Here is a 19,365-nt window from a genome sequence, read left to right on the forward strand (position 1 = left end):
ACGGCGTAAAATATTTAGATTGGAAGTTCAAGGACGGTTATTTTGAAAACCTGTCTTTGAATTGTCATATTTTTTTCTCTCTCTTATCTTATCTTCTCGGATACACTACTGACCCTTCATTTTCCTCTCTCATTGTTGCCTTGTATTTCCCTTTCTCTTTGTCATTTTCTCTCTCTGGACGGCATGGGTGGATGTGGACCACGAGCTTCACTCCAATGACCTCACCACCTCACGTGCCACTGCCTGAGTGTCATCTCCCTCACCTTCGTGAGCAGCTTTGGGTGCAATTCGAGCAATGCCACCGCCCACAGAAGCGACGAAGTGGACGCGTCCTACGCTGCAAAGAGGAAGTCGAAGAGGTAGCCACTGATCTCGGCGTCGGTGGAGATCGGCTGCGGCGTGTCTCCGGTGAGCTTGGCCTCCTTGATTTCACTGAGCGTGTCTTGCTCCCTTGGCAGTCGAGTCTCTAATTCTCCGATGAAGTGAGACACTGGCGCCAGCGATTCCTCCCCTCTCATTCCCGACAACCACCTCGCCAACGACAACGAGCACGATCGACACTTGTCCAAGGACCGCGACCGGCACATGTGCTTCTTCTTCACCGACGACCCTATGGTTTCGCCTCACAACTCCAGGATCTCTCTTGTTTTCACATTACTTCTTCTTCTCGTTGGTTTAGTCTCCCATTTCACCATCTTCAATAATCTCGTTAGTCCTCATCTCTCTGGCTGCATTTTCAGATTCACTACTAAATCACTAATGCATTGCATCCTTCTTCGCCTTTCGGTGTGTGGAAAACGAAATTCCTTATCTGTAATGTGTAGTGTTATTTCTGTTTATCTTAAATTGAATTAAACTACCTATTGTTTTGATTTTGATTTGGTAATGCTAAGCTATTGTATAACTTCAGTAATGAGTAGATGTGCAAGTAATGCATGTAATTTTTATTTTTTTTGGATACCGAAGAAACAATTCAGCTGCAGTTATATTTCTTACTATTATTTTTAGCTAGTTCTTATAATTGAATTTGTGTTCTATTTTTTTGTAGAATGCGCCTTACTTGTGTAAAAAAGATGGGATTGTTCTTCACTGCCCGCATGTAAGTTCTCTAAAGGACCAGTGTTTTGGAGTTTCATTTCTCCTTCTATATTGTTCAATGCCAATGGTGTTCTTTTCCCATTCACATGGACTCTTTGGTATTATTTTTAGGTTAAAGAATCACCATCACTTTGGGAAAATCCTTTCTCTTCCACAACATCTTGGAAGCCCTGTGCTTAGCGCCAGGATGGTGTTTTACCAGGTTTCCTTTTTTTTTCTTCTTCTGATCCTTAATAGATATTTAAGACCTCATTAGCATTGCAAGTCAAGCTAAAATAGGGAATTAACAAATAAAGTAATAAGAATATCTTAACCTAGAAGTTGTGACAAATTAACATATTTTGCATTTGTCAGTAGCATCCACTTAGAGCAATTATAAGTGGTATCTCAACAAATCCGTGGCTGCAATTCAATTCTTGTTTATGGAGCGAGTGGACCCTTTAACTTTTTTATCACCTTCATCTTCATTAAAAAAGTACTCTGCAAAATCCTTAGGTTTGAAGATTTTTAGTTGTAACTAGGGAGTTCTGTAAAAGTGATCTACAATTTTTTTGTTCTGTTTCTTTCTTCTGTAATATATGTTATTGGGGATTATGTTCATACTAGTGTTGTGTATGTTGTAACAAGGGAGTACCACTGCAATTATTGATAGTATTTTTATACCTCCATGTAGAACTTCCTCCTGAAAATGAAACAAATGGCTATATATTCATCCATGCTGAAGGTGGTCTAAATCAGCAAAGAATTGCGGTATGAGATATGTTCTTTCATTTGTGATACCCTCTAGCTTAGACTATTTTTCTTTTCTGAAATTCACCTTGAATTTGACATTCTCTTGCATAGCCATCGTTCTCTTGTAGACTGCTGCACTTTAGTTGGAGAATTTCCTTCCGCTTGTAAAATATGTGAACATAATGTTCTTCGAACTGTCTGATGTAATTAAAAAGTAAAAGAATAGACCAATTTAACTGTTAAAGTGCTGTCTCAATACTGTACTATTCCCAATTTGGTGCACTAGCAAATAGCAAGCTAGAATTTCGTTTAAAATTGGTTTTGATGCAAATTCAATGTTGCATTTGATCTATGGTGCTGATTTTACTGTCTTGTACATCGAAATGAGCGTTATATGAGTCCGTGGAAAGTTTCATAGAATTATCATATAATATTTATCTATCATATAAGTTTTAAGTATTAAAAAAAATATTATTTGATAAAGTATTAAAAAAATATTATTTGATTATGTGGCTGAAAGCAAACTCCATTTGGTAATTATTCATTTCTTCAATTTTTTAAAATCTAATCATTTGGTAATTAATTTAAAAAATTGCACCATTTTGAGTAAGAAAATTAAAAAATTTACTGTAAATATATCACAGAAAAATAAATAAATAATAGTTTAACTCTAGATTTCATAAAGTAAAAATATATTGCGAAAATCTGTCGAAAGTTAATTGCAGCAGGAAATATACATTTGTGCATCATGTCTATGTCCACCCCACATCTGGTTTTTAAATTTGCATTTTCTCCCTCTTCTGCAGGTGCCATACCTTCATTGTTTTATTCAGAGGAAATAGCGGTTCACGACTTCCTTCAGCACAACCCTATTGTAGAGGTAACTTTCTTATGCACCTAAATGCTTTTTATTCATCTGACCAAAATACTTGTGTTGTTGGTTAGCTTGAGTACATTGGATTATTATCTCAACTTGAAAACATCTAGCTGAAAATATTATGTATTTAATACAAAATTAACTTTATTAAAAAAAAGGTTAAAATATTATTGAAAATAAATATAATATATTTTCTTGATTATTCAGAAGTATATCTTGTATAAAAAAAATCTTAGAACCTTATTTTGACAATTCATACACATAGTAAATAAAAATTAAAGCAATGAATATATTAATGATAAAATCATAAAAGAGGATAAAAGAACTAATTAAAATTAATAAAAATATGTTTTTATTACTATTAAGAATAATTTTAGAAAAAAATATAAATTTAAAATAAATTTACTGTTACCAATTATTAATTTCTTAATTCTTAATTAGGTCTTGAAAAAAAAAATCAGAGTGTTAATTAGGTCATGTGCTAGTTGGAAATCCTCAATGCTTAACATTGTAGACATTGATAAACAAGTTGACTAAGAAGTTTCATGTTTCTAATGCTTGTAGAACAAAGCTAAGGATAATAGTTTTGACGATAATGTGGATTTTGTTGTTGGGAATGTGAAACTTATTACCACCAAAGAAGTGTGGGACCAATATTTGGAAGAAGCAAGGAGGGATGACAAAATTGTAAGTTTCCCTCTTTTTTACTCTGTAGGATAGTAAATTTAATAAGGTAATTATATTTTAGTAATTTTTCTTGATCATGAGAGTTCTCTCTCTTTATTTAATCATAGCTCCCAGTACTATGTTTTTGGACCATTCTTATTGTTATTTGTCTTAAAGGTCTAATAGAAATAAATTTAGAGTTTGTTTGAGATAGTTGTAAAAAATAAATTCTTATGTTACTAAGTCTCAAACCATGGAAACTACTGATAGCAAATAATGCTTTTATTATTTTTTAAATTTAATATTTTTTTGTCAAAATAACATTATAAGACGGTGATTAATTAATGACCGTCTTAGAAAGTTACATTTCTAAAACGGTGGTTAGTTAAGTAACATCTTAGAAAGGTACTTTATAAGACGGTGGTTAACTAACGACCATCTTAGAAGGCAACGTTTTTTTAAGACGGGTTTTATAGGCCCGTCGTAAACTTTCGACGACGTTAGATTTAAAGACGGTGCTCCACCATCTTTGTATGTTATTTTTCACCATCTTTGTTTGTATTTTTTGTAGTAGTGTTAGAGTCAAAATCAGAAGGAAAGGGCATCCAAAATGAGATATTAATTGAAGGAGTTAGGAGATGCTAATTAGTATTTTGTTACAAAGCATTGGGTCAGCTTCCCTCTCCAACACATTAATTTTGCACCCCCTCTTTCCTACATCTACACCATATTTTGAAGATAAAGATTAATTTTTACGAAACTGGGACAATTGTGTAAAATACGCACTCATGAGACAATTGTTAAAATACATTCATCATATAAAATAAACTATTATTTAAAATAATTGGGACTATAAGAGGTCATAGGTAACAAAATGACATATACGAGAACAAATAAATAATAAGTAATTTCAAAGACGTAAGAAGAGTTGGATATACGTATATCTATATATATAAATGAGAAAACTTTTATAATGCATGAGAAAATGAGAACATAACTCTTAGATCATAATTATAAAAGATTAACGATTGAGATTAAAACCTGTTTAAGTAAAATCATGTAACCTTCAAATCTACCCCCAGTCAGCGTTTGCGTGGAGCCATTCAGTGTTTCATCATTAATCTGTTACACAGGTTAATATAATAAGTGTTTTATACACTTCAGATATTTAATTTATGGCAGAAATCGAGATGACATCTTTGTTCTGGCACCCACATTATAATTTCATCTCGTAGTTAATTTTCGTTTTCAATGGGTTTGATTGCAGTCTTGCGTTTATTTTATTTTGTATAAACCCCTTTTCTAGTCAATTTATAAATCTCATCAAGTGTTATGATTTACACGAACAAAGCACTCCCTAGTACGACGTGAATGAATGAGGAAGAAGGGGAGATCGGAAGTGACTTTAATTTGCGCAAGTGCTGAAGAAGGGGTAAATATGAAAGTGACACGATTTCACTTAACCATCGGATTAAATCTTATGGTCAAAAAAATTAAAACCTCAATTTAAAAAAAGGCACGTGACTCATAATTCACATTCCCCTTTTATTTTCCTCACGTTTAAAACCCTTCTCTTTATCACGTCGCACGCACGTTGCAGTTTGCACACCCTTCTCTGTTCTTCAGGTCGTGTGCGCAGGAAGGGGAGGCAGCTGAACGTAATTGCTATTCTCTTCCTCACGTAACAATCATAGTTATGCACACCCTTCTTTATACATCACGTTGCAGTTTTGCACACTCTTTTCTATTCTCTTCACGTCGCACGCGAGAGAATAGGAAGAAAAAGACATCTGAAAGTAATTCATATTTTCTTCCTCACGCCGCACCATTCCTGTTCTCTTTCTCAGTCGTTTTGGTCTCTCACAGCGTAACCCTTGTTCACAAAAATATAGCAAGGTTTGTATTTTCTTATTTTAATTACTTTATTTCAATTCTCAATTTCGTGTTGTATTTTGATCAATATTGAAGTTTGAGTGATAATCAAGATGAATTTGGATTCAGTACCATAGAAGACATTTCCAGGCCACAAGTAAGTGAATTATGTACTTTGACTATTAAGTTTACGTTTTTTTTTTTACTTGTTACTTGTTGTAAGTGAATGAAACATTTTAATACCTTACGTTGTTTGTTTCTTATAGGTAGATGAATGGGTGTCATATAGTGATGAAAAATTAAAGCCAAATGTGGGGCAATTATATGATACATGAAGATGGTGAAATTTTTTACACAGCATATTCACACGGTGTTGAATTTAGCATGCGTCCATCAAATGAATTTTGTTTGCTCAAAAGAAGGTTACAAAGTATTTAAAGAACAAGGTGGATTAACCATCAAGGCTAGAAAAATCACTAGAAAGATGTAATGCAAAGGTTGGTTTCTCAATGGTACACGAAGGCAAATATAAGCTTGCCACTAAAGGCCACGTGCGTGCACTTTCTTCACCTACATTAGCTTATTATATACATGCGTAGTAGAGCAAATATTGGACCTTCAAAAACACACCTTGATTATCAAAATGTTGGGTGCACACAAAAGGATTTCCAAAATTGTTTGGGAGATTTGAAGACCTTGATTAAAGATTCCAATGCATATGTCTTTTTTGATAACTTGAAGAGAAAGCAAGAAGCAGATTTCTCATTTTAATATGCATACTAGGTAGACGATGAAGATCGACTGAAACATGTTTTGGGAAAATGATATTTGTGGGAAAAAAGTCTTTGTTCGAGGATGTGATTTCATTTGATACCAGATATGAAACAAATAAGTATTCAATGATTTTTACACCATTTACCATATCAAACCACCATAGACAATGAGTTATTTTTGGAGTTGCCTTTTTAACCGATGATGGGACATAAACCAAATTTTATAGTGATAGATCAAGGTCTTGCCATGAAAATTGCAATAAAGAAAAAAGTTTGTTCATCCACTACTAGAAAAGTGGGATTTTACGACAGCCATTTTACGTCGGTTGATGGAAAACCGGCTTAGAAAGAACATAATGGCATTTTGGTAAATAAATGCAACACCTCTATTACGGTTTTCGGAAAAAACACCTTTAAAAGACCGTAATTTTAAGACGGTTTTTATAAAAACCGCGTTAGAATATGACTACATTTTTTAATATTTCATTTTCTCCCTCCAGCCTCTCGCGTTCTCACTCTTCAACTTCCCTCTCATTCTTCAACTCCGCTTCTAGGGTTCCGCCGTCATCGCTGGTGCCCTCCTCGATGCTCTTCCTCCTCTAGGGTTCCTTAGCCGTCATCGCTGACGCCATCATACCATACATGTAACGTGCTTCATCTTCACTTTTTTTGTTCTTCTTCTTCTTCGTTTTGCTTCTGCCAATTTCGATGTCGGCAATTCCTATTACCTCCAGCTATGCTTCCACCTTTTCTTATTCTGCTGTGTATGCTCTTCATGAGAAAGACACGACACGGCGATGAAGACGGAGAACAGTGGTGTTTGTGTATGTACACTTAATTGTATTTTTGTTTCTGCCCTTTGTCTAGTCTAGTACACTTGTATATGCAAAATCTAGTCTTGTATGCAGTGTCTGTTCTAGCAGTGCGTCTCTCTTTTCCATATATGTAGTTATTTACTTGTAAGTATAAAAAGATGCTTATGAAACTAATATTATCTACAACATTTATTTTCTCCTGAATTCTGCAGTGAAGATGTAATTGTAGCTCTGACTGATATCTTGAAGCTACCTCTAATGGATAAAAGCAATGGTTGCAGCTTCTCTAGCATATCTTCAATTGCTGTCTTTTCAAGTGTTGTTTTTGTTGTCTCCTTGATTTTTGTTCGTCTCCTTTATGTCTTATACTGTAGCAGCAAGCCCTTGAGCAAAAGGGCTTCAAAACCTTTTAGTACCCTTATTATTTTAGGATCAGGTTTGCACTTTCTTTTCCTTCTTTTCCATTCATATCAAAACATTTCATGAGAATTCCACAAATTTATAGTTTTATCTGCTGTAGGTGGTCATATTGCTGAGATGCTTAATCTACTGGCAGTGTTACAGAAAGGTAGGTTTAATCCAAGATTCTACATTGTTGTTGCTATTGATAATATGAGTCTTCAAAAAGCTCAGTTGTTGGAGAATTCCCTGGCTGCTGAGGTTCTATTTTTTGCTATGTCTCTCAAAGTACCTTTTATTCAATGAACTATATTTTTCTTTTTTTTTTCTTTGGTGTGTGTGTGGGTGTTTTGGTGGGGGTGAGGGGGAGTTCTAAAATATAAATTGGGTAGTTTTTAACTTGGTGCTCCTTTATTGCAACATATGGATCAATATGTTAATGGCTATAGAAATAGGTGTTCAACACTTTGTTTATGCTTTCATTTGATAATTATAGGAAAATTATGGAACTCTTTGTTTGGAGATAGTATATAGGCTGAAGTCCTGTATATTTAGATGTCACAATAATTGGCTTTGATTGATGATTATAAGCATGACTACTGCTAATGATTCAACCTGTTGCTTGAATAGGTAGATCCAAAGCAATGTTGTCTGGTGCATTATAGTTTTGTTACATGACTGTATCTAGGAATCTAATAATAGCTTATTGCCACAAGAACTTTGTAGTCTTTAATTATCTGCCATTATCCTTGATGAAAATTATTTTTAAATACTAAATTAAAATATCTGTATTTTTTAAATGGTATCGATAATATGTTTTGCTGATTTCTGCCATTCTTTCTGGTTTGCTAATCTCAAACTTTTGCCAGTTGCAGATTTGGGGACAGGAAATAGACAATATATATCTATCTAACTTGTCCTTTTCTGTTTTCCATTTCTTCTATTGACATATATGTAGCTTATCAGTTTTGGAGAGCATCATTACCTGCCAAAATCAAACATGTTAACGAATTTGATTCAATTAAATAATTCTTATTTGACTCAATTAAATAACATGCTAACGAACATATAATAATAGCTATAAGTTTGAACTTAGAATTACATGCAGACTGTCTAAACCTTCACCACTAACACTAACCTATCCTAATGAGTTTAATCTCTTAATATATTTAGTACGTTCATGATGAATCAGAAACTTTATCTGATATTGATGATGAAGAAGTTGATTTGTACATTCATGATGAGGAGGGGAAGCATATCAAGAAGATACTGTGGGAAACAGCAAATAGGGAGCATCTTGAGGTACAGATAACTTTATCTACTATTTTCTTTTTAATAGTGCTAGATCAAGTTGTCTGTTAAGTTTTTTTTTCCTACTATCTATCGTGATTAGAAGTTCAAATTCAGAACTGGGTGCTTGTACTTTTGTTTATTCCTGGTTTTCTGTTTAATTTTAGGCTTATTTGGGAGGTTAATCTGCACGGATCTCACTCAATCTTCCTTTTTTTTTTTTCAGGAGCAGGCAGCCAAGGAAGCAGCTGCAGCAGCTAGCAAGAAAGCTTTTGAGGCAAAATTTGAAAACTGTTCGGAGGATATACTAGCGGCAAGAGAGCTTGCTGCATCTTCTACTGAAGCTGTGGCAAAATCCAAAAAGGTACTTTCTGAATCTTGTGAGGTTCTTCGTGTGAAATTAGACCACAAGTAACTTAAGATAAATATTTCATTAAATCCACTGTTAGATTTTTATCTCTCATTACATAAATTATGTCAAGAAGTGTCATGTCAACTTGATTTTAATCCTTTATTAGTACATCATTTAATTAACATAAATATGATTTCCATAATTTATAAAACTGACTACTAGATTTTGGCTTATCAATAACCAATTTATTTGAAATTTGATATTCACGAACACTATATTTCTCACAATTCAATGGTAAGATTGATGAAGATCACATAAAATAAGTTACTCAATTGTCGAAGTGTTTCAATTCTTTATAATGTCGTTCATGTTTTACTAACATGGGCATTAGTTTGGAATTAGTTGCTATGAAATAAAAAATTGGGACTTCATGGCCAGTGCAAGTAGAAAGTGCTAATTACCACTGAAAAATATATTTGTGATTGACAGAATTTTTTTTAACTGCTTTATTTTCAAATTGATTATACTCCTCGATATACTTTTCAATGGTTGTGCTTTCGTAGAGTGGATCCAATAGTTATGCACTGTTTTTTTTTTTTTGTTTACATAGTATCATTTATGCTGCATAAACTACTGCAAGACTTCAAGCGTATAATTTTTTTTGTTTGTTAAATACACTATTGCAGGAAATGAGACAGAAACGAGCTTATGAGGCAAAAAATACAAGGCCAGCTCAATCTGCTGCAGAGGCCTTTGGCCAAATGTCTAATAAAAAAAGGGTATTTATTCAACAAGAAACATACATTTTCTTTAGATATTCTTGTAGCCCAATACATTGTATATTTGTAAAATGTCCTGTATATTCTGCTTGGTTGTATGTATTTTTTAAACTCCTAGTTTCTTTTTTTAGGAGATTTTAACATTGATGTAGTTTAGTCTATATATTGACGTTATGTGCAGTCTTTTGAAATGAGGAATAAAGTTAAGTTGATCTATTTTGTCACTCCTACCCTTTATAACTAAATTATTGTAACAAAGTTCTATTTCATAAATTATATTTGGTTAAGATAATGATAAATATAAGATTTGAGTAAGACCTTAATTATTATGTTAAAACTTATCGTGAGAAAATTTATTTCTACGTCTACATTTAATATACATTGAGCTTATATGATCCTTCATAATAAAAGTATTGAATTATATTCCTTTAAATCAAGTTAGTTGATTAAATTATAGAACATAAATTGTAAGTACGTGTTTTGTCTTTTTTTATTCACTTATTCCTTTTTCTGGTGCTATATTTCCTTATTCTTTCTGATTCCCTTCATTCTTTCCTTTGCAAGACATTATGAGCCTCCTTTTTGAAAAAGAATATAAAATTGTATATATAAGTGTGCAACTTAGAAATAAATGGTATGAATGAATTGTGGCACAATAAATTACAATATTAAATGCAAAATAAAACTGCATTCCCTTAAGCATATTAAATTGATTAAATTACGGAACATTAATTGTGACTATGCAATGTGCTTATCTTTTTTTTTTACTCCCTTATTTCTTCCCTCCTTCTTACAAGCCGAATTATGAGTCTTATTTATTTAATTTAAATATAATATAAAGGGAAGGAATGATGTCCAATTCAAAGCAAAGGAAAACCTGTAGACTCAAATATCAATTAGGAGGTAATCTTTTTATTCTAAAATAAATATTTTTTTAGGTTATTTTACACATATAAAAATTAATAAATAAATAAAAGAGAATAATATTAATATTAGATTAAAAACTGGGTGCTTGTACTTTTGTTTGTTCCTAGTTTTCTGTTTAATTTTATGCTTATTTGGGAGGCTAATATGCACGGATCTCACTCAATCTTCCTTTTTTTTTTCAGGAGCAGGCAGCCAAGGAAGCAGCTGCAGCAGCTAACAAGAAAGCTTTTGAGGCAAAATTTGGAAACTGTTCGGAGGATATACTAGCGGCAAGAGAGCTTGCTGCATCTTCTACTGAAGCTGTGGCAAAATCCAGAAAGGTTAGAGGTGTTCATGTTAGAGGTTATGGTGTTCATGTTCGATTTATAGTTATAGACCATTTTTTGGCTAGTACCTAGTAGCATAAGATTTTAGAAGAGTTGGTCCTCAACATGGTATATCGAAGTGCTTATGGCCAATAGGTTAGAGGTTTCCTGGCTTCAAGCCTAAAGATTTTACACGTGAGGGGGAATCTGAGGTATAAATTGTTCCTGACACAATAGCACTGCACTAGCTTAAACTCTTCGGATAGTTGCTGCTTGAGAGTTTGACTTAAACTTGTTCGATTGAGTCTGCAATTTTTGGGACCTACTTTAGGAAGGAAGGAAGGAAATGTTCGTAAGCATACATGCTCCAATAAGTCATGAGTCATGTTCCTTATTTTTCTTCCTCCCTTTTCTTTTTATTGGTCCGTCATCTGTCATCTCCTTACTTCTACTTCCTATGTTATTGGGGGTTGCTAAAGCTTTCTTCTACTTATGTTCAATGCATTATGCATAACTCATCTTTGAATCAGTCATGCTTGTGTGTGTATACATAGTCTAAAAATCCCATGGGATTCCTTTGTAAAACCCCAGGATCAAGGGATTAGGTAAATCCAAAAATTACTAGGTTATGATACATTTGTAATTATTAAGAGAATATTTGTTTTTGTATTTTCTAGTAGGATCTGATTATTAAATTTTTCTGGAGTTTGTTCTCTTTTAATGCATATTTTCCTAGTTGATAGGGGATGTTGATGTGTGATTGGCTGGATTGTTGCTGGGTGGGTGCTTGGGTGACTTGGCCTATTAGAGTTGATGGTATGTTTGATCAGCACGATTTAGCCCAATCCACTGTTAGGTGGGTGGTTTGTAACTGTCCAGAACAGACGAGTAGAAAAGGAACTCAAAAGTGAACTGTTGCTCCCTAGGGTCCATATGGGCGATAGAACTATCATTTGGAACTCTAATTTCAAATCCTTGAGAATTCAGGTTTAAGGCTTCTTTGTTGACATCTTTTTAGATAAAGATGATCTTAGATTTTTTGTGATTTAGGGTTTTTTTATGTGTGTGCAGCTTTGTTGGTCAAATTTTTTAGATTCATTTTAATTATTCACATAAGATCTTCTGAAATTGTTAATAAATTACTGACAATACTTGTTTGCTTGTAGAATTTGCAGGGTCTCAAATCTAAAGTCAATTTTGAACTCCTGAATGAATTGTTTGATGAAATGGTAATTCTCTCTAGAACTGTTTTTTCTTTTTAATGCATGTAATAATATTGATACTTTTTGAGTTCCACCAACACAAGAAAATATCTCATATTAAAACCTTGTTTGGATAAACTTCTCATTAGCTACTTAAAAGAGAAGAAAATAAAAGGATAAAATGAATAAATTTCCTATAAGTTAAAAATTAGGTTATGCATATGCTAACTTATAGAAAGAAGGATATCCCATTTAGCTTCTCCTAAACCTGATTTTAACGGATACATAAGCTAATTTTAACTTATTAGAGACCTTCAATTCATTTTATCTTTTTTTTTTCTCACAAGTGTTTCTTAAGTCCAAAGAGGACCTAGGTTCTTGTTTGGATAAATTCTTCTTTAAGAACTTACAGGGGATGGAAATAAGAAGTTTAAATAAGTTTTTTCTCCTACGAATATTGCTAAGGGCATTGGTTAAGAAATTAAAAAGAGAAAGTATTTATTATGAAGAATCATAGGAGAGTGCAAAAAATATCATGGGTATTGTAATTTTATGCCTCCCAATAAAAATATTTCTATTTTTAGTTCCTTAACCAATAATATCCTTTGGACACTGGCTGGCATTTGTCTTCTCCTACAATCTAAAATTAGCTTATGGGAGAAGTTTATTTCATTTTTTCTTCTTATTTTCCTCTCTATCGAAAAACTTATGCAAATAGGCCTAAATGATTTTGCTTTACCTGCCTGACATTTCATTCTTGATTTACTGGATAGTTTGACATTGCTTTATCTCAACATGTTTAAAAGACAAATTTGGAAAATAGTACCTATATTATAGTTCTTTAAATCAAGATGTTGGACTTCATTTAAATGTTCTTTCATATGCAAGATACACAGGAAAATACCGATGGTCTCAAGAAACAGAAGAAAGTACCTATAATTTGTTTTCGGAGCATTCTTTAACACTGTTTAATTGCCTAAAAGGATTATAAAACTGTATTATGTATACACATAGTTAATAGTAATAGAGTTTCCAGTTTTTTCATTATTCTACATCGGTTGAGTGATAAACGATGTAGAAACCCTTCAAATTCTACATCGGTTGACTTATAACTGATGTAGAAACCTTGCCATTTCTACCCATTCTACATCGGTTCAGTAATAAACGATGTAGAAATCCTTCAAATTCTACATCGATTAACTTATAACCGATGTAGAAACCTTGCCATTATTACCCATTCTACATCGGTTGATTGATAATCGATGTAGAAACCCTATCATTCAACATCGGTTTCAGTCTTAGAACCGATGTAGAAAGCTCACATTCTACATCGGTTGAGCTACACAACCGATGTAGAAAGGTCATCCTTCAAAGATGGTTCTTGAACCGATGTCGGTATTCAACGACACTGTGTTACCACCACGCGTCATAACCGATGTAGAAAGTCCATTAGAATCGATGTAGAAGGCCTTTTTTTAGTAGTGATCTTCTCATAGATTTTGCATGTGGCATATTATGAAAAAAGTTTATGAAAAGGTGGGTGTTTATTTGAATTCCAATGATGAGTTTAAAGAAAGTTTCAAATCATGTGTTTCAAGTTCAAAGACGACAGATGAATTTGAAGCAACATGGAATTTCATCATGATTAAGTTTGATTTGCAAAAGAATGATCGACTCTCTCATACGCAGAAGCATGTGGATCCCGACTTACTTCAAAGACATTTTTGTTTGGGATATTGATAACAACATCTATATCATATAGTCAAAATTCCTTCTACAGTAATTTTATTAATTTCAATGTTATATTCCCTTATCAATTGGTGAACAAAGTTGTCAATTGGCTTAAATGAAATACCAGGTAATTACATTGTCGATTGGTGAACAAAGTTGGCTACTAGTAAGCCTATTCCTCTTGTCGATGGCAAGGTCTTGGAGGGTCTTTTGAATAGAAAAATGAGAGTCAACTTATATCAAATGTGTGGAATCACTTATTTGCTTGTTTGCTTGTATGCATGAAACTAGACAGTTTGAGGAAAAATTGCTTCTTCGGATAAATGGAATTATTGACAATAAAAAGCAATTGATTGAATTTAAGGGAGATTTTATTCATGACAAGACAAAAGTAGAGACTTTTATTGGATGCAACTTCCTAAAGAGGTTGATGCTTCTATTTGTTGAGAATACAAGTTGTGTAGACTTCAACCAAGCTTCCTTTTCTTGTTTTCCATGTTATTCATTTTCTGGCTTGGGACTGTCGCAACATAGGCCACAACGAGATGGCAAAATAAAAATTATTTAGATAAATGAATTGTTTTTCAAAAAATGGAAAATTTGAGGAGTCGCCACCAACGTTTGTTTAAGGAAAACAATGAAAAACCAAAAAGGATAAGAAATGGTCTACAGTTTGAGAAAAGGGATTTGGGAGTCGTTTACGCGCGAGGAAGGTGTTAACACCTCACCTGTCCGTCATGAAAATGACTGTCTTTAATCGAGTGCATTAAAAATAAAGTGACTTTTAATTACTTATCTTCCATTGAAAACATGCATTATATTTTGTTATATTTTTTTATTTAGAAAAGGAAATCAAATTTTTATTTTTATTTTTTCAAAAAAAAGGATTTTTTTTTGGGTCGACAAGGAATTTGTCCTCGCTCCTACGTATCCTCAAGTGCAATGAGAAAATCATACTTATGTAGTTCTTTGTAGAAAAAGAGGTTGTGTGTTGAGTTGCTTTTATTTTATTTTGAAAGGTTTTGATTTTTTGGTAAACTTTGTAAAGTCAAGCAAGTCGGAGACCCATCATGACATTCACAAAATTTACTCACACTTTATCCAAACACTGTCAAGCAAGTCGGAGACCCAACATGAAGTGCATGAAAAAAGGACAATTGAGTGATCATTTATTTGAGAATTTTTATCTTTTTTAGAAAAGACCTTAGTTTATGGTAAAATTTGTGAACTCAAGCAAGTCGGAGACCCAACATGTCATTCACAAAATTTACTCACACGCTATTGAAACACCGCCAAGCAAGTCAAAGACCTAGCATGGAGTGCACAGAGCGTAAGCGTGTAATGAAGAATGCTAATGCGGATTTGCAAAAATAAATAAATAATTGACATAGTGATAGGAAATCAAATAAACATAATGAGAATAGAAAGTGATAGAATAGAAGTGAGGAGTACATTTAGTAATTAAAGATGTGAGATTAAAACATGAGGAGAAATAAAATGAATAACGAAATATTTATAGTGTATTATTAATTAAACTAACTAGTCAGACAATGATTAAAAAAACACATTGAAGAATAAAATAAGTGATAGAGACCATAAAGAAATAAAATAGAAAAAAGAGCTATCCACTAGTATTTATAATTATTTTTATTTTCCTTTTTTTATATTAAAGTCAAAAGGTTGACTTGAACTTAGTCAACACTGACGGAGTGCTGACATGGCGGGCTAGTCACCATCCTAAGCACATATAAAGAAGGTAGTGTAACCATCAGTTTTATTTTGTTATGGACTTTACAAAAAAAGGGCTGGGCCCAAAATGGAAAAGGTGCATACGTCAAGAAAATAAGTGTAAATAGTAGTTGTTCATTTTATTTCAGACTTTACAAAAATGGGCTAGGCCCAAAACGAAAAAGGGAGCATGTATAAAAATGTGGTGTAAACAACAATTGTTGTTGTTTTTTGTACGTTTTTTAGGATTGGTGATATGAACCCTCGTGGCACAAGGGCTGACTTAGGATCGTCTAGGATTAAACCTTGATGGAAAATGCGGAAATTGATTAAGGAAAGGATGGAAAATAAGTTGGTTAATTTCGTGGGTCTTAATAAGGTGGTTCTTGGCATAAAATGGATGAATGGGATGGTAAAATGTAGGTTAAGTGGTGGCTGGACAGAAATATAGAACTGGCAATAACTGAAGCTACAGGGCTCCAAATGAGGTGATTCCAAAACGAGGTGAAAGGTCTCGTTTTGAAAGTCAATTTAGGATCAAGAATCACTTAATTTGAGTGGGTAAAATGTGAGTTATCGCCACGAGATAATTCTGGGCAGAGGTGGATTTTCTGGAATTGTGGTTTGAAAGAACAAGGGTGAAGATGAAAGGAAGGAAATACTCACTCTTTCCAGCGAGGGCAACACACAAAGGTTGTGAAAGTCCTTTGATACAGCCAGGGTGTTCTTGAATCACTCAAGAATTTAGGAGAATCACTCTCACTAAGATAAAAGAGATAAACTCTAATTTTTTGAATAAAACTCAACTTGTGTTTATTGATAAAATGGTTCAGCTTATATAGAAGCTTTACAACAGATTTTAGTAATGACCCACTAAGCTAGAATTAAAATAACTTAATGCCATTAATCTAGGGAATTAAAAAAAAAATTAATGGCTGAGTGTAACTGAAATTGTGGCAACCAAAAGTCACCCCCAACAGCCAACAAGTCAGCCACCATTTGGTCTCCCAAAAGGCTGATGCCTAGGTTGCCAATTGGGCCCTTATTACAACTTGAACTAAACCTACTAAAGCCCTTTTAGTTGATTAACCCAAAGCATATTTTTGGTCAGCCAACTTTACAAGGATTGGACCATTATTTAGACAAACTAAACACTCTAAAATTGAGACAAAGTGGTGACATTTAGTCCTCCTCCATTTGGGCCATGATACAACTCACAACCTTGGACTTTTCTCCTTGAAACTTGGGCTTGTATTCAAATAGTATGGAAAACACTTGTTGAAGAGCTTCCTTGGCTTTCCTTGCTCTAGCCCTTGTCATAGGCCCTCCAAGTCCTTCAAGTGGATCCTTGCCCTTGCTCTTGGTCATGTCCTCATCAGTTGAGTTGGAAATGGTCAGGGCGACCCGACCCAACCCGCATTTAGGCAATAGGGTTGAAACAATCCTAGATGACCTAGCCCCAAAATGGCGCGCCTCCCCGGCACCACTGGTGCATGGCATCACGACGCGAGGCAGTCACGGGGATGATGGCGACGACAGTGGCACGGAGGTGGCCCACGGTGGTGCCATGCTAGCTTCATCAAAAATTAGAAGAAGGAAGAAGAAAAAAAATAGAAGAGAAGGATGACAGAATGCGAAAACACCAAGAAAAGAATGATATCATCATGTACAAATCTCGCTGGTGACCATGGAGCTCACTGGCGAGACGAACTGCGAGGCTTTGTAGGAGAAAAAAAAAAGAAAAACAGAGAAGAGGAAGAAGAAAAGGGAAAGAGGGAGAAGAAATGAGAGAGTGAGGGAATGAGGGATTATCTGGTGACCCCTCTCTCTTCTCTGACATTGTGGCCAAATGGCGCAATGTAACTGGTGTGTTTGTCTTCCTCAGAATCCGCGTTGCTTTGTGCATTAATTGTCATACTTTCCTTCTTTCCTTTTTTTTTTATGTAGAGTGTTATCCTCTTCTTGACCTAATGAGCTCTCCTTAAGAGCCCAATAGATCACACAACCATTTTTTTTATTTTACTTTTAGTATTCTTCTTCTTTTTTTTTGTTTTTTTCTCTTTTTTTTGTCATTCATATTTTTCTTCACGTTTTCTCTTCTTTTTTTTTTCTTTTTTTTCGTTTCCTTTTTTCACGTTTTCTTTCTTTCTCTTTGTTTTTTGCTTATTCATATTTTTTGTTTTTTTCTTTTCTTTTCTTCTCTTTATTATTATTATTACTTTTATATGTTTTCTTTTTTCTTTTTTTTTTCTTTTAGACCCAGACAAAATTAGGGTGTGACAGGGACATTAACATGTCATTACAATAAAATGTGTTTTTAGTAACATTTTGAAAAATGTTACCAATATCTTTTCGCGATATTTTATCAAATGTTGTATTAGGCCTACATCGCTAAAGACTTTTGGCAACATTTTTATACACTAAAAGGTAACATTTTTAAAAAATGTTACTAATTTAACATTTTGTAACATTTTTTACATATTAATATCAACATTTTAAAAATGTTACCAACCTAGCATTTTGTAACATTTTTAAAATTTTGTTAAATTAATGGGACATTTATATAAAAAAAAAATGTTATATTCCCTTATCCTCCCCAGCCTAAACATGACCTTAAGAGTAGTTTCCATGTAGACCACATGTTGATAGAATTCGTAGTAATGATTCCATAAAATTAAAATTATGCAAATGCTAGATACAAAATCATTCCCAAGCCTTTAATTAATTAGAAACGCGAGTGGAAACATAGTGTAAGTAAGTTATGGTTTCCCATATCTAAAACATAAAATGCAATGGTACATAACATTAAAGAAAAGGAGCAGAGAGGATTCAATTGTATTCCATGTCCATCTCGTTTCCTCTTTTTATCACTCAGACTTTTTACAAAGTACTTTTGTTCTTGTTTTCATCTTACTTTTAGTCTTATTACTCTTTCTTCCTTTTAGTCTTCTTATCCAGGAGAAAGATATCTTGATTCAGAGCACACAACAATTAGAAAGTGAACAACTTAGCAATATGCTTACATAAATAATATTTATGACTTATGGGCACGGGCTTCCGCTTCCAAATCATCCTCAATGCGGCTAAGAATGATGCTTATCATAATATTTGCTTCGTCCTCTAGAAGGAAAAAAACATGGATAAATAATGGAACTGACATTCTTTGAAGTATGCAAATATGCTTACAGAAAATTGCAGTAGATACATAAGCGAAAAAGAAATAGACATCTAGGGAGGAAAAAATCCTATAATTATACCTCATCCAAGGCATCCTCTAAAAACCCAGGAGAAAGTTGATGCCTCCTTTCCACAACTGGAGTATACTTTTGGTTCACCTTCTTACGCTTTCAGTTAAAAGGAACGTTAGCCCAGATATTTTGACTTTCAGCTTGTTAAAAATATAGAGAAATTAGATGATGGTACCCAAGAGACACTATAAGCATGTAACTTGAATTATTGATTATACCTTCTCCTTTTCCTCCTTTTCCCTATTAGGATCGATGTCAGTAATGCAGTTTTTAACCTTAAAAACCTTCTAATGCCCTTGAGTACGTCAACACGAGTAGAAAACAGTCGGTGAGAATTTTATGACAAGGAAGATGGTATATACCTCATTTTCCTTAATAACCTTCCTTGTGATTGGAGGATTCCCTGTAAGCATGTAAACATAGACCATTGAGGGGAAACAATAATTCATCAAGAAATCCATGAGAATAAAGAAATTCACCTTATCATGTCTAAGGAAAAGATGTGCTTGATCATGTTGTGCATCTTGCATTGATATGTCAAGAACTTCATTTCCTATTAATAGTTGCAGGC

The 19,365-nt window shown here is 33.6% G+C and overlaps 1 protein-coding gene and 1 long non-coding RNA gene across 2 annotated transcripts; both read left to right on the plus strand.

The window, feature by feature from the left end:
* Positions 1-605: 605 nt before the first annotated feature.
* LOC102668477 (uncharacterized) lies at positions 606-1,354 on the plus strand. The gene is made up of 3 exons (XR_419193.4): positions 606-708; positions 1,049-1,099; positions 1,210-1,354. It is a non-coding gene; the product is annotated as an uncharacterized lncRNA (long non-coding RNA).
* A 5,697-nt stretch (positions 1,355-7,051) lies between these two features.
* LOC100781816 (UDP-N-acetylglucosamine transferase subunit alg14-like) lies at positions 7,052-12,669 on the plus strand. The gene is made up of 6 exons (XM_041010997.1): positions 7,052-7,269; positions 7,354-7,493; positions 8,425-8,534; positions 8,749-8,886; positions 9,561-9,653; positions 12,052-12,669. Exons 1-4 carry the CDS (start codon positions 7,092-7,094, stop codon positions 8,831-8,833), a joined length of 513 nt encoding a protein of 170 aa, XP_040866931.1. The 5' UTR covers positions 7,052-7,091; the 3' UTR covers positions 8,834-8,886; positions 9,561-9,653; positions 12,052-12,669.
* The last annotated feature ends 6,696 nt before the right edge of the window (positions 12,670-19,365 follow it).

This window comes from Glycine max, chromosome 17 (genome assembly GCF_000004515.6).
Source record: "Glycine max cultivar Williams 82 chromosome 17, Glycine_max_v4.0, whole genome shotgun sequence".
NCBI classification, from domain to species: Eukaryota; Viridiplantae; Streptophyta; class Magnoliopsida; order Fabales; family Fabaceae; genus Glycine; species Glycine max.

What these genes read in the sequence shown, in the direction of transcription:
- LOC100781816 (XM_041010997.1), top strand. Translation starts at nt 7,092, where the DNA reads ATGGATAAAAGCAATGGTTGCAGCTTCTCTAGCATATCTTCAATTGCT. An exon ending in CCTTATTATTTTAGGATCAG is followed by an intron (nt 7,270 to 7,353) that starts GTTTGCACTTTC and finishes TATCTGCTGTAG; the next exon opens with GTGGTCATATTGCTGAGATG. An exon ending in CAAATAGGGAGCATCTTGAG is followed by an intron (nt 8,535 to 8,748) that starts GTACAGATAACT and finishes TTTTTTTTTCAG; the next exon opens with GAGCAGGCAGCCAAGGAAGC.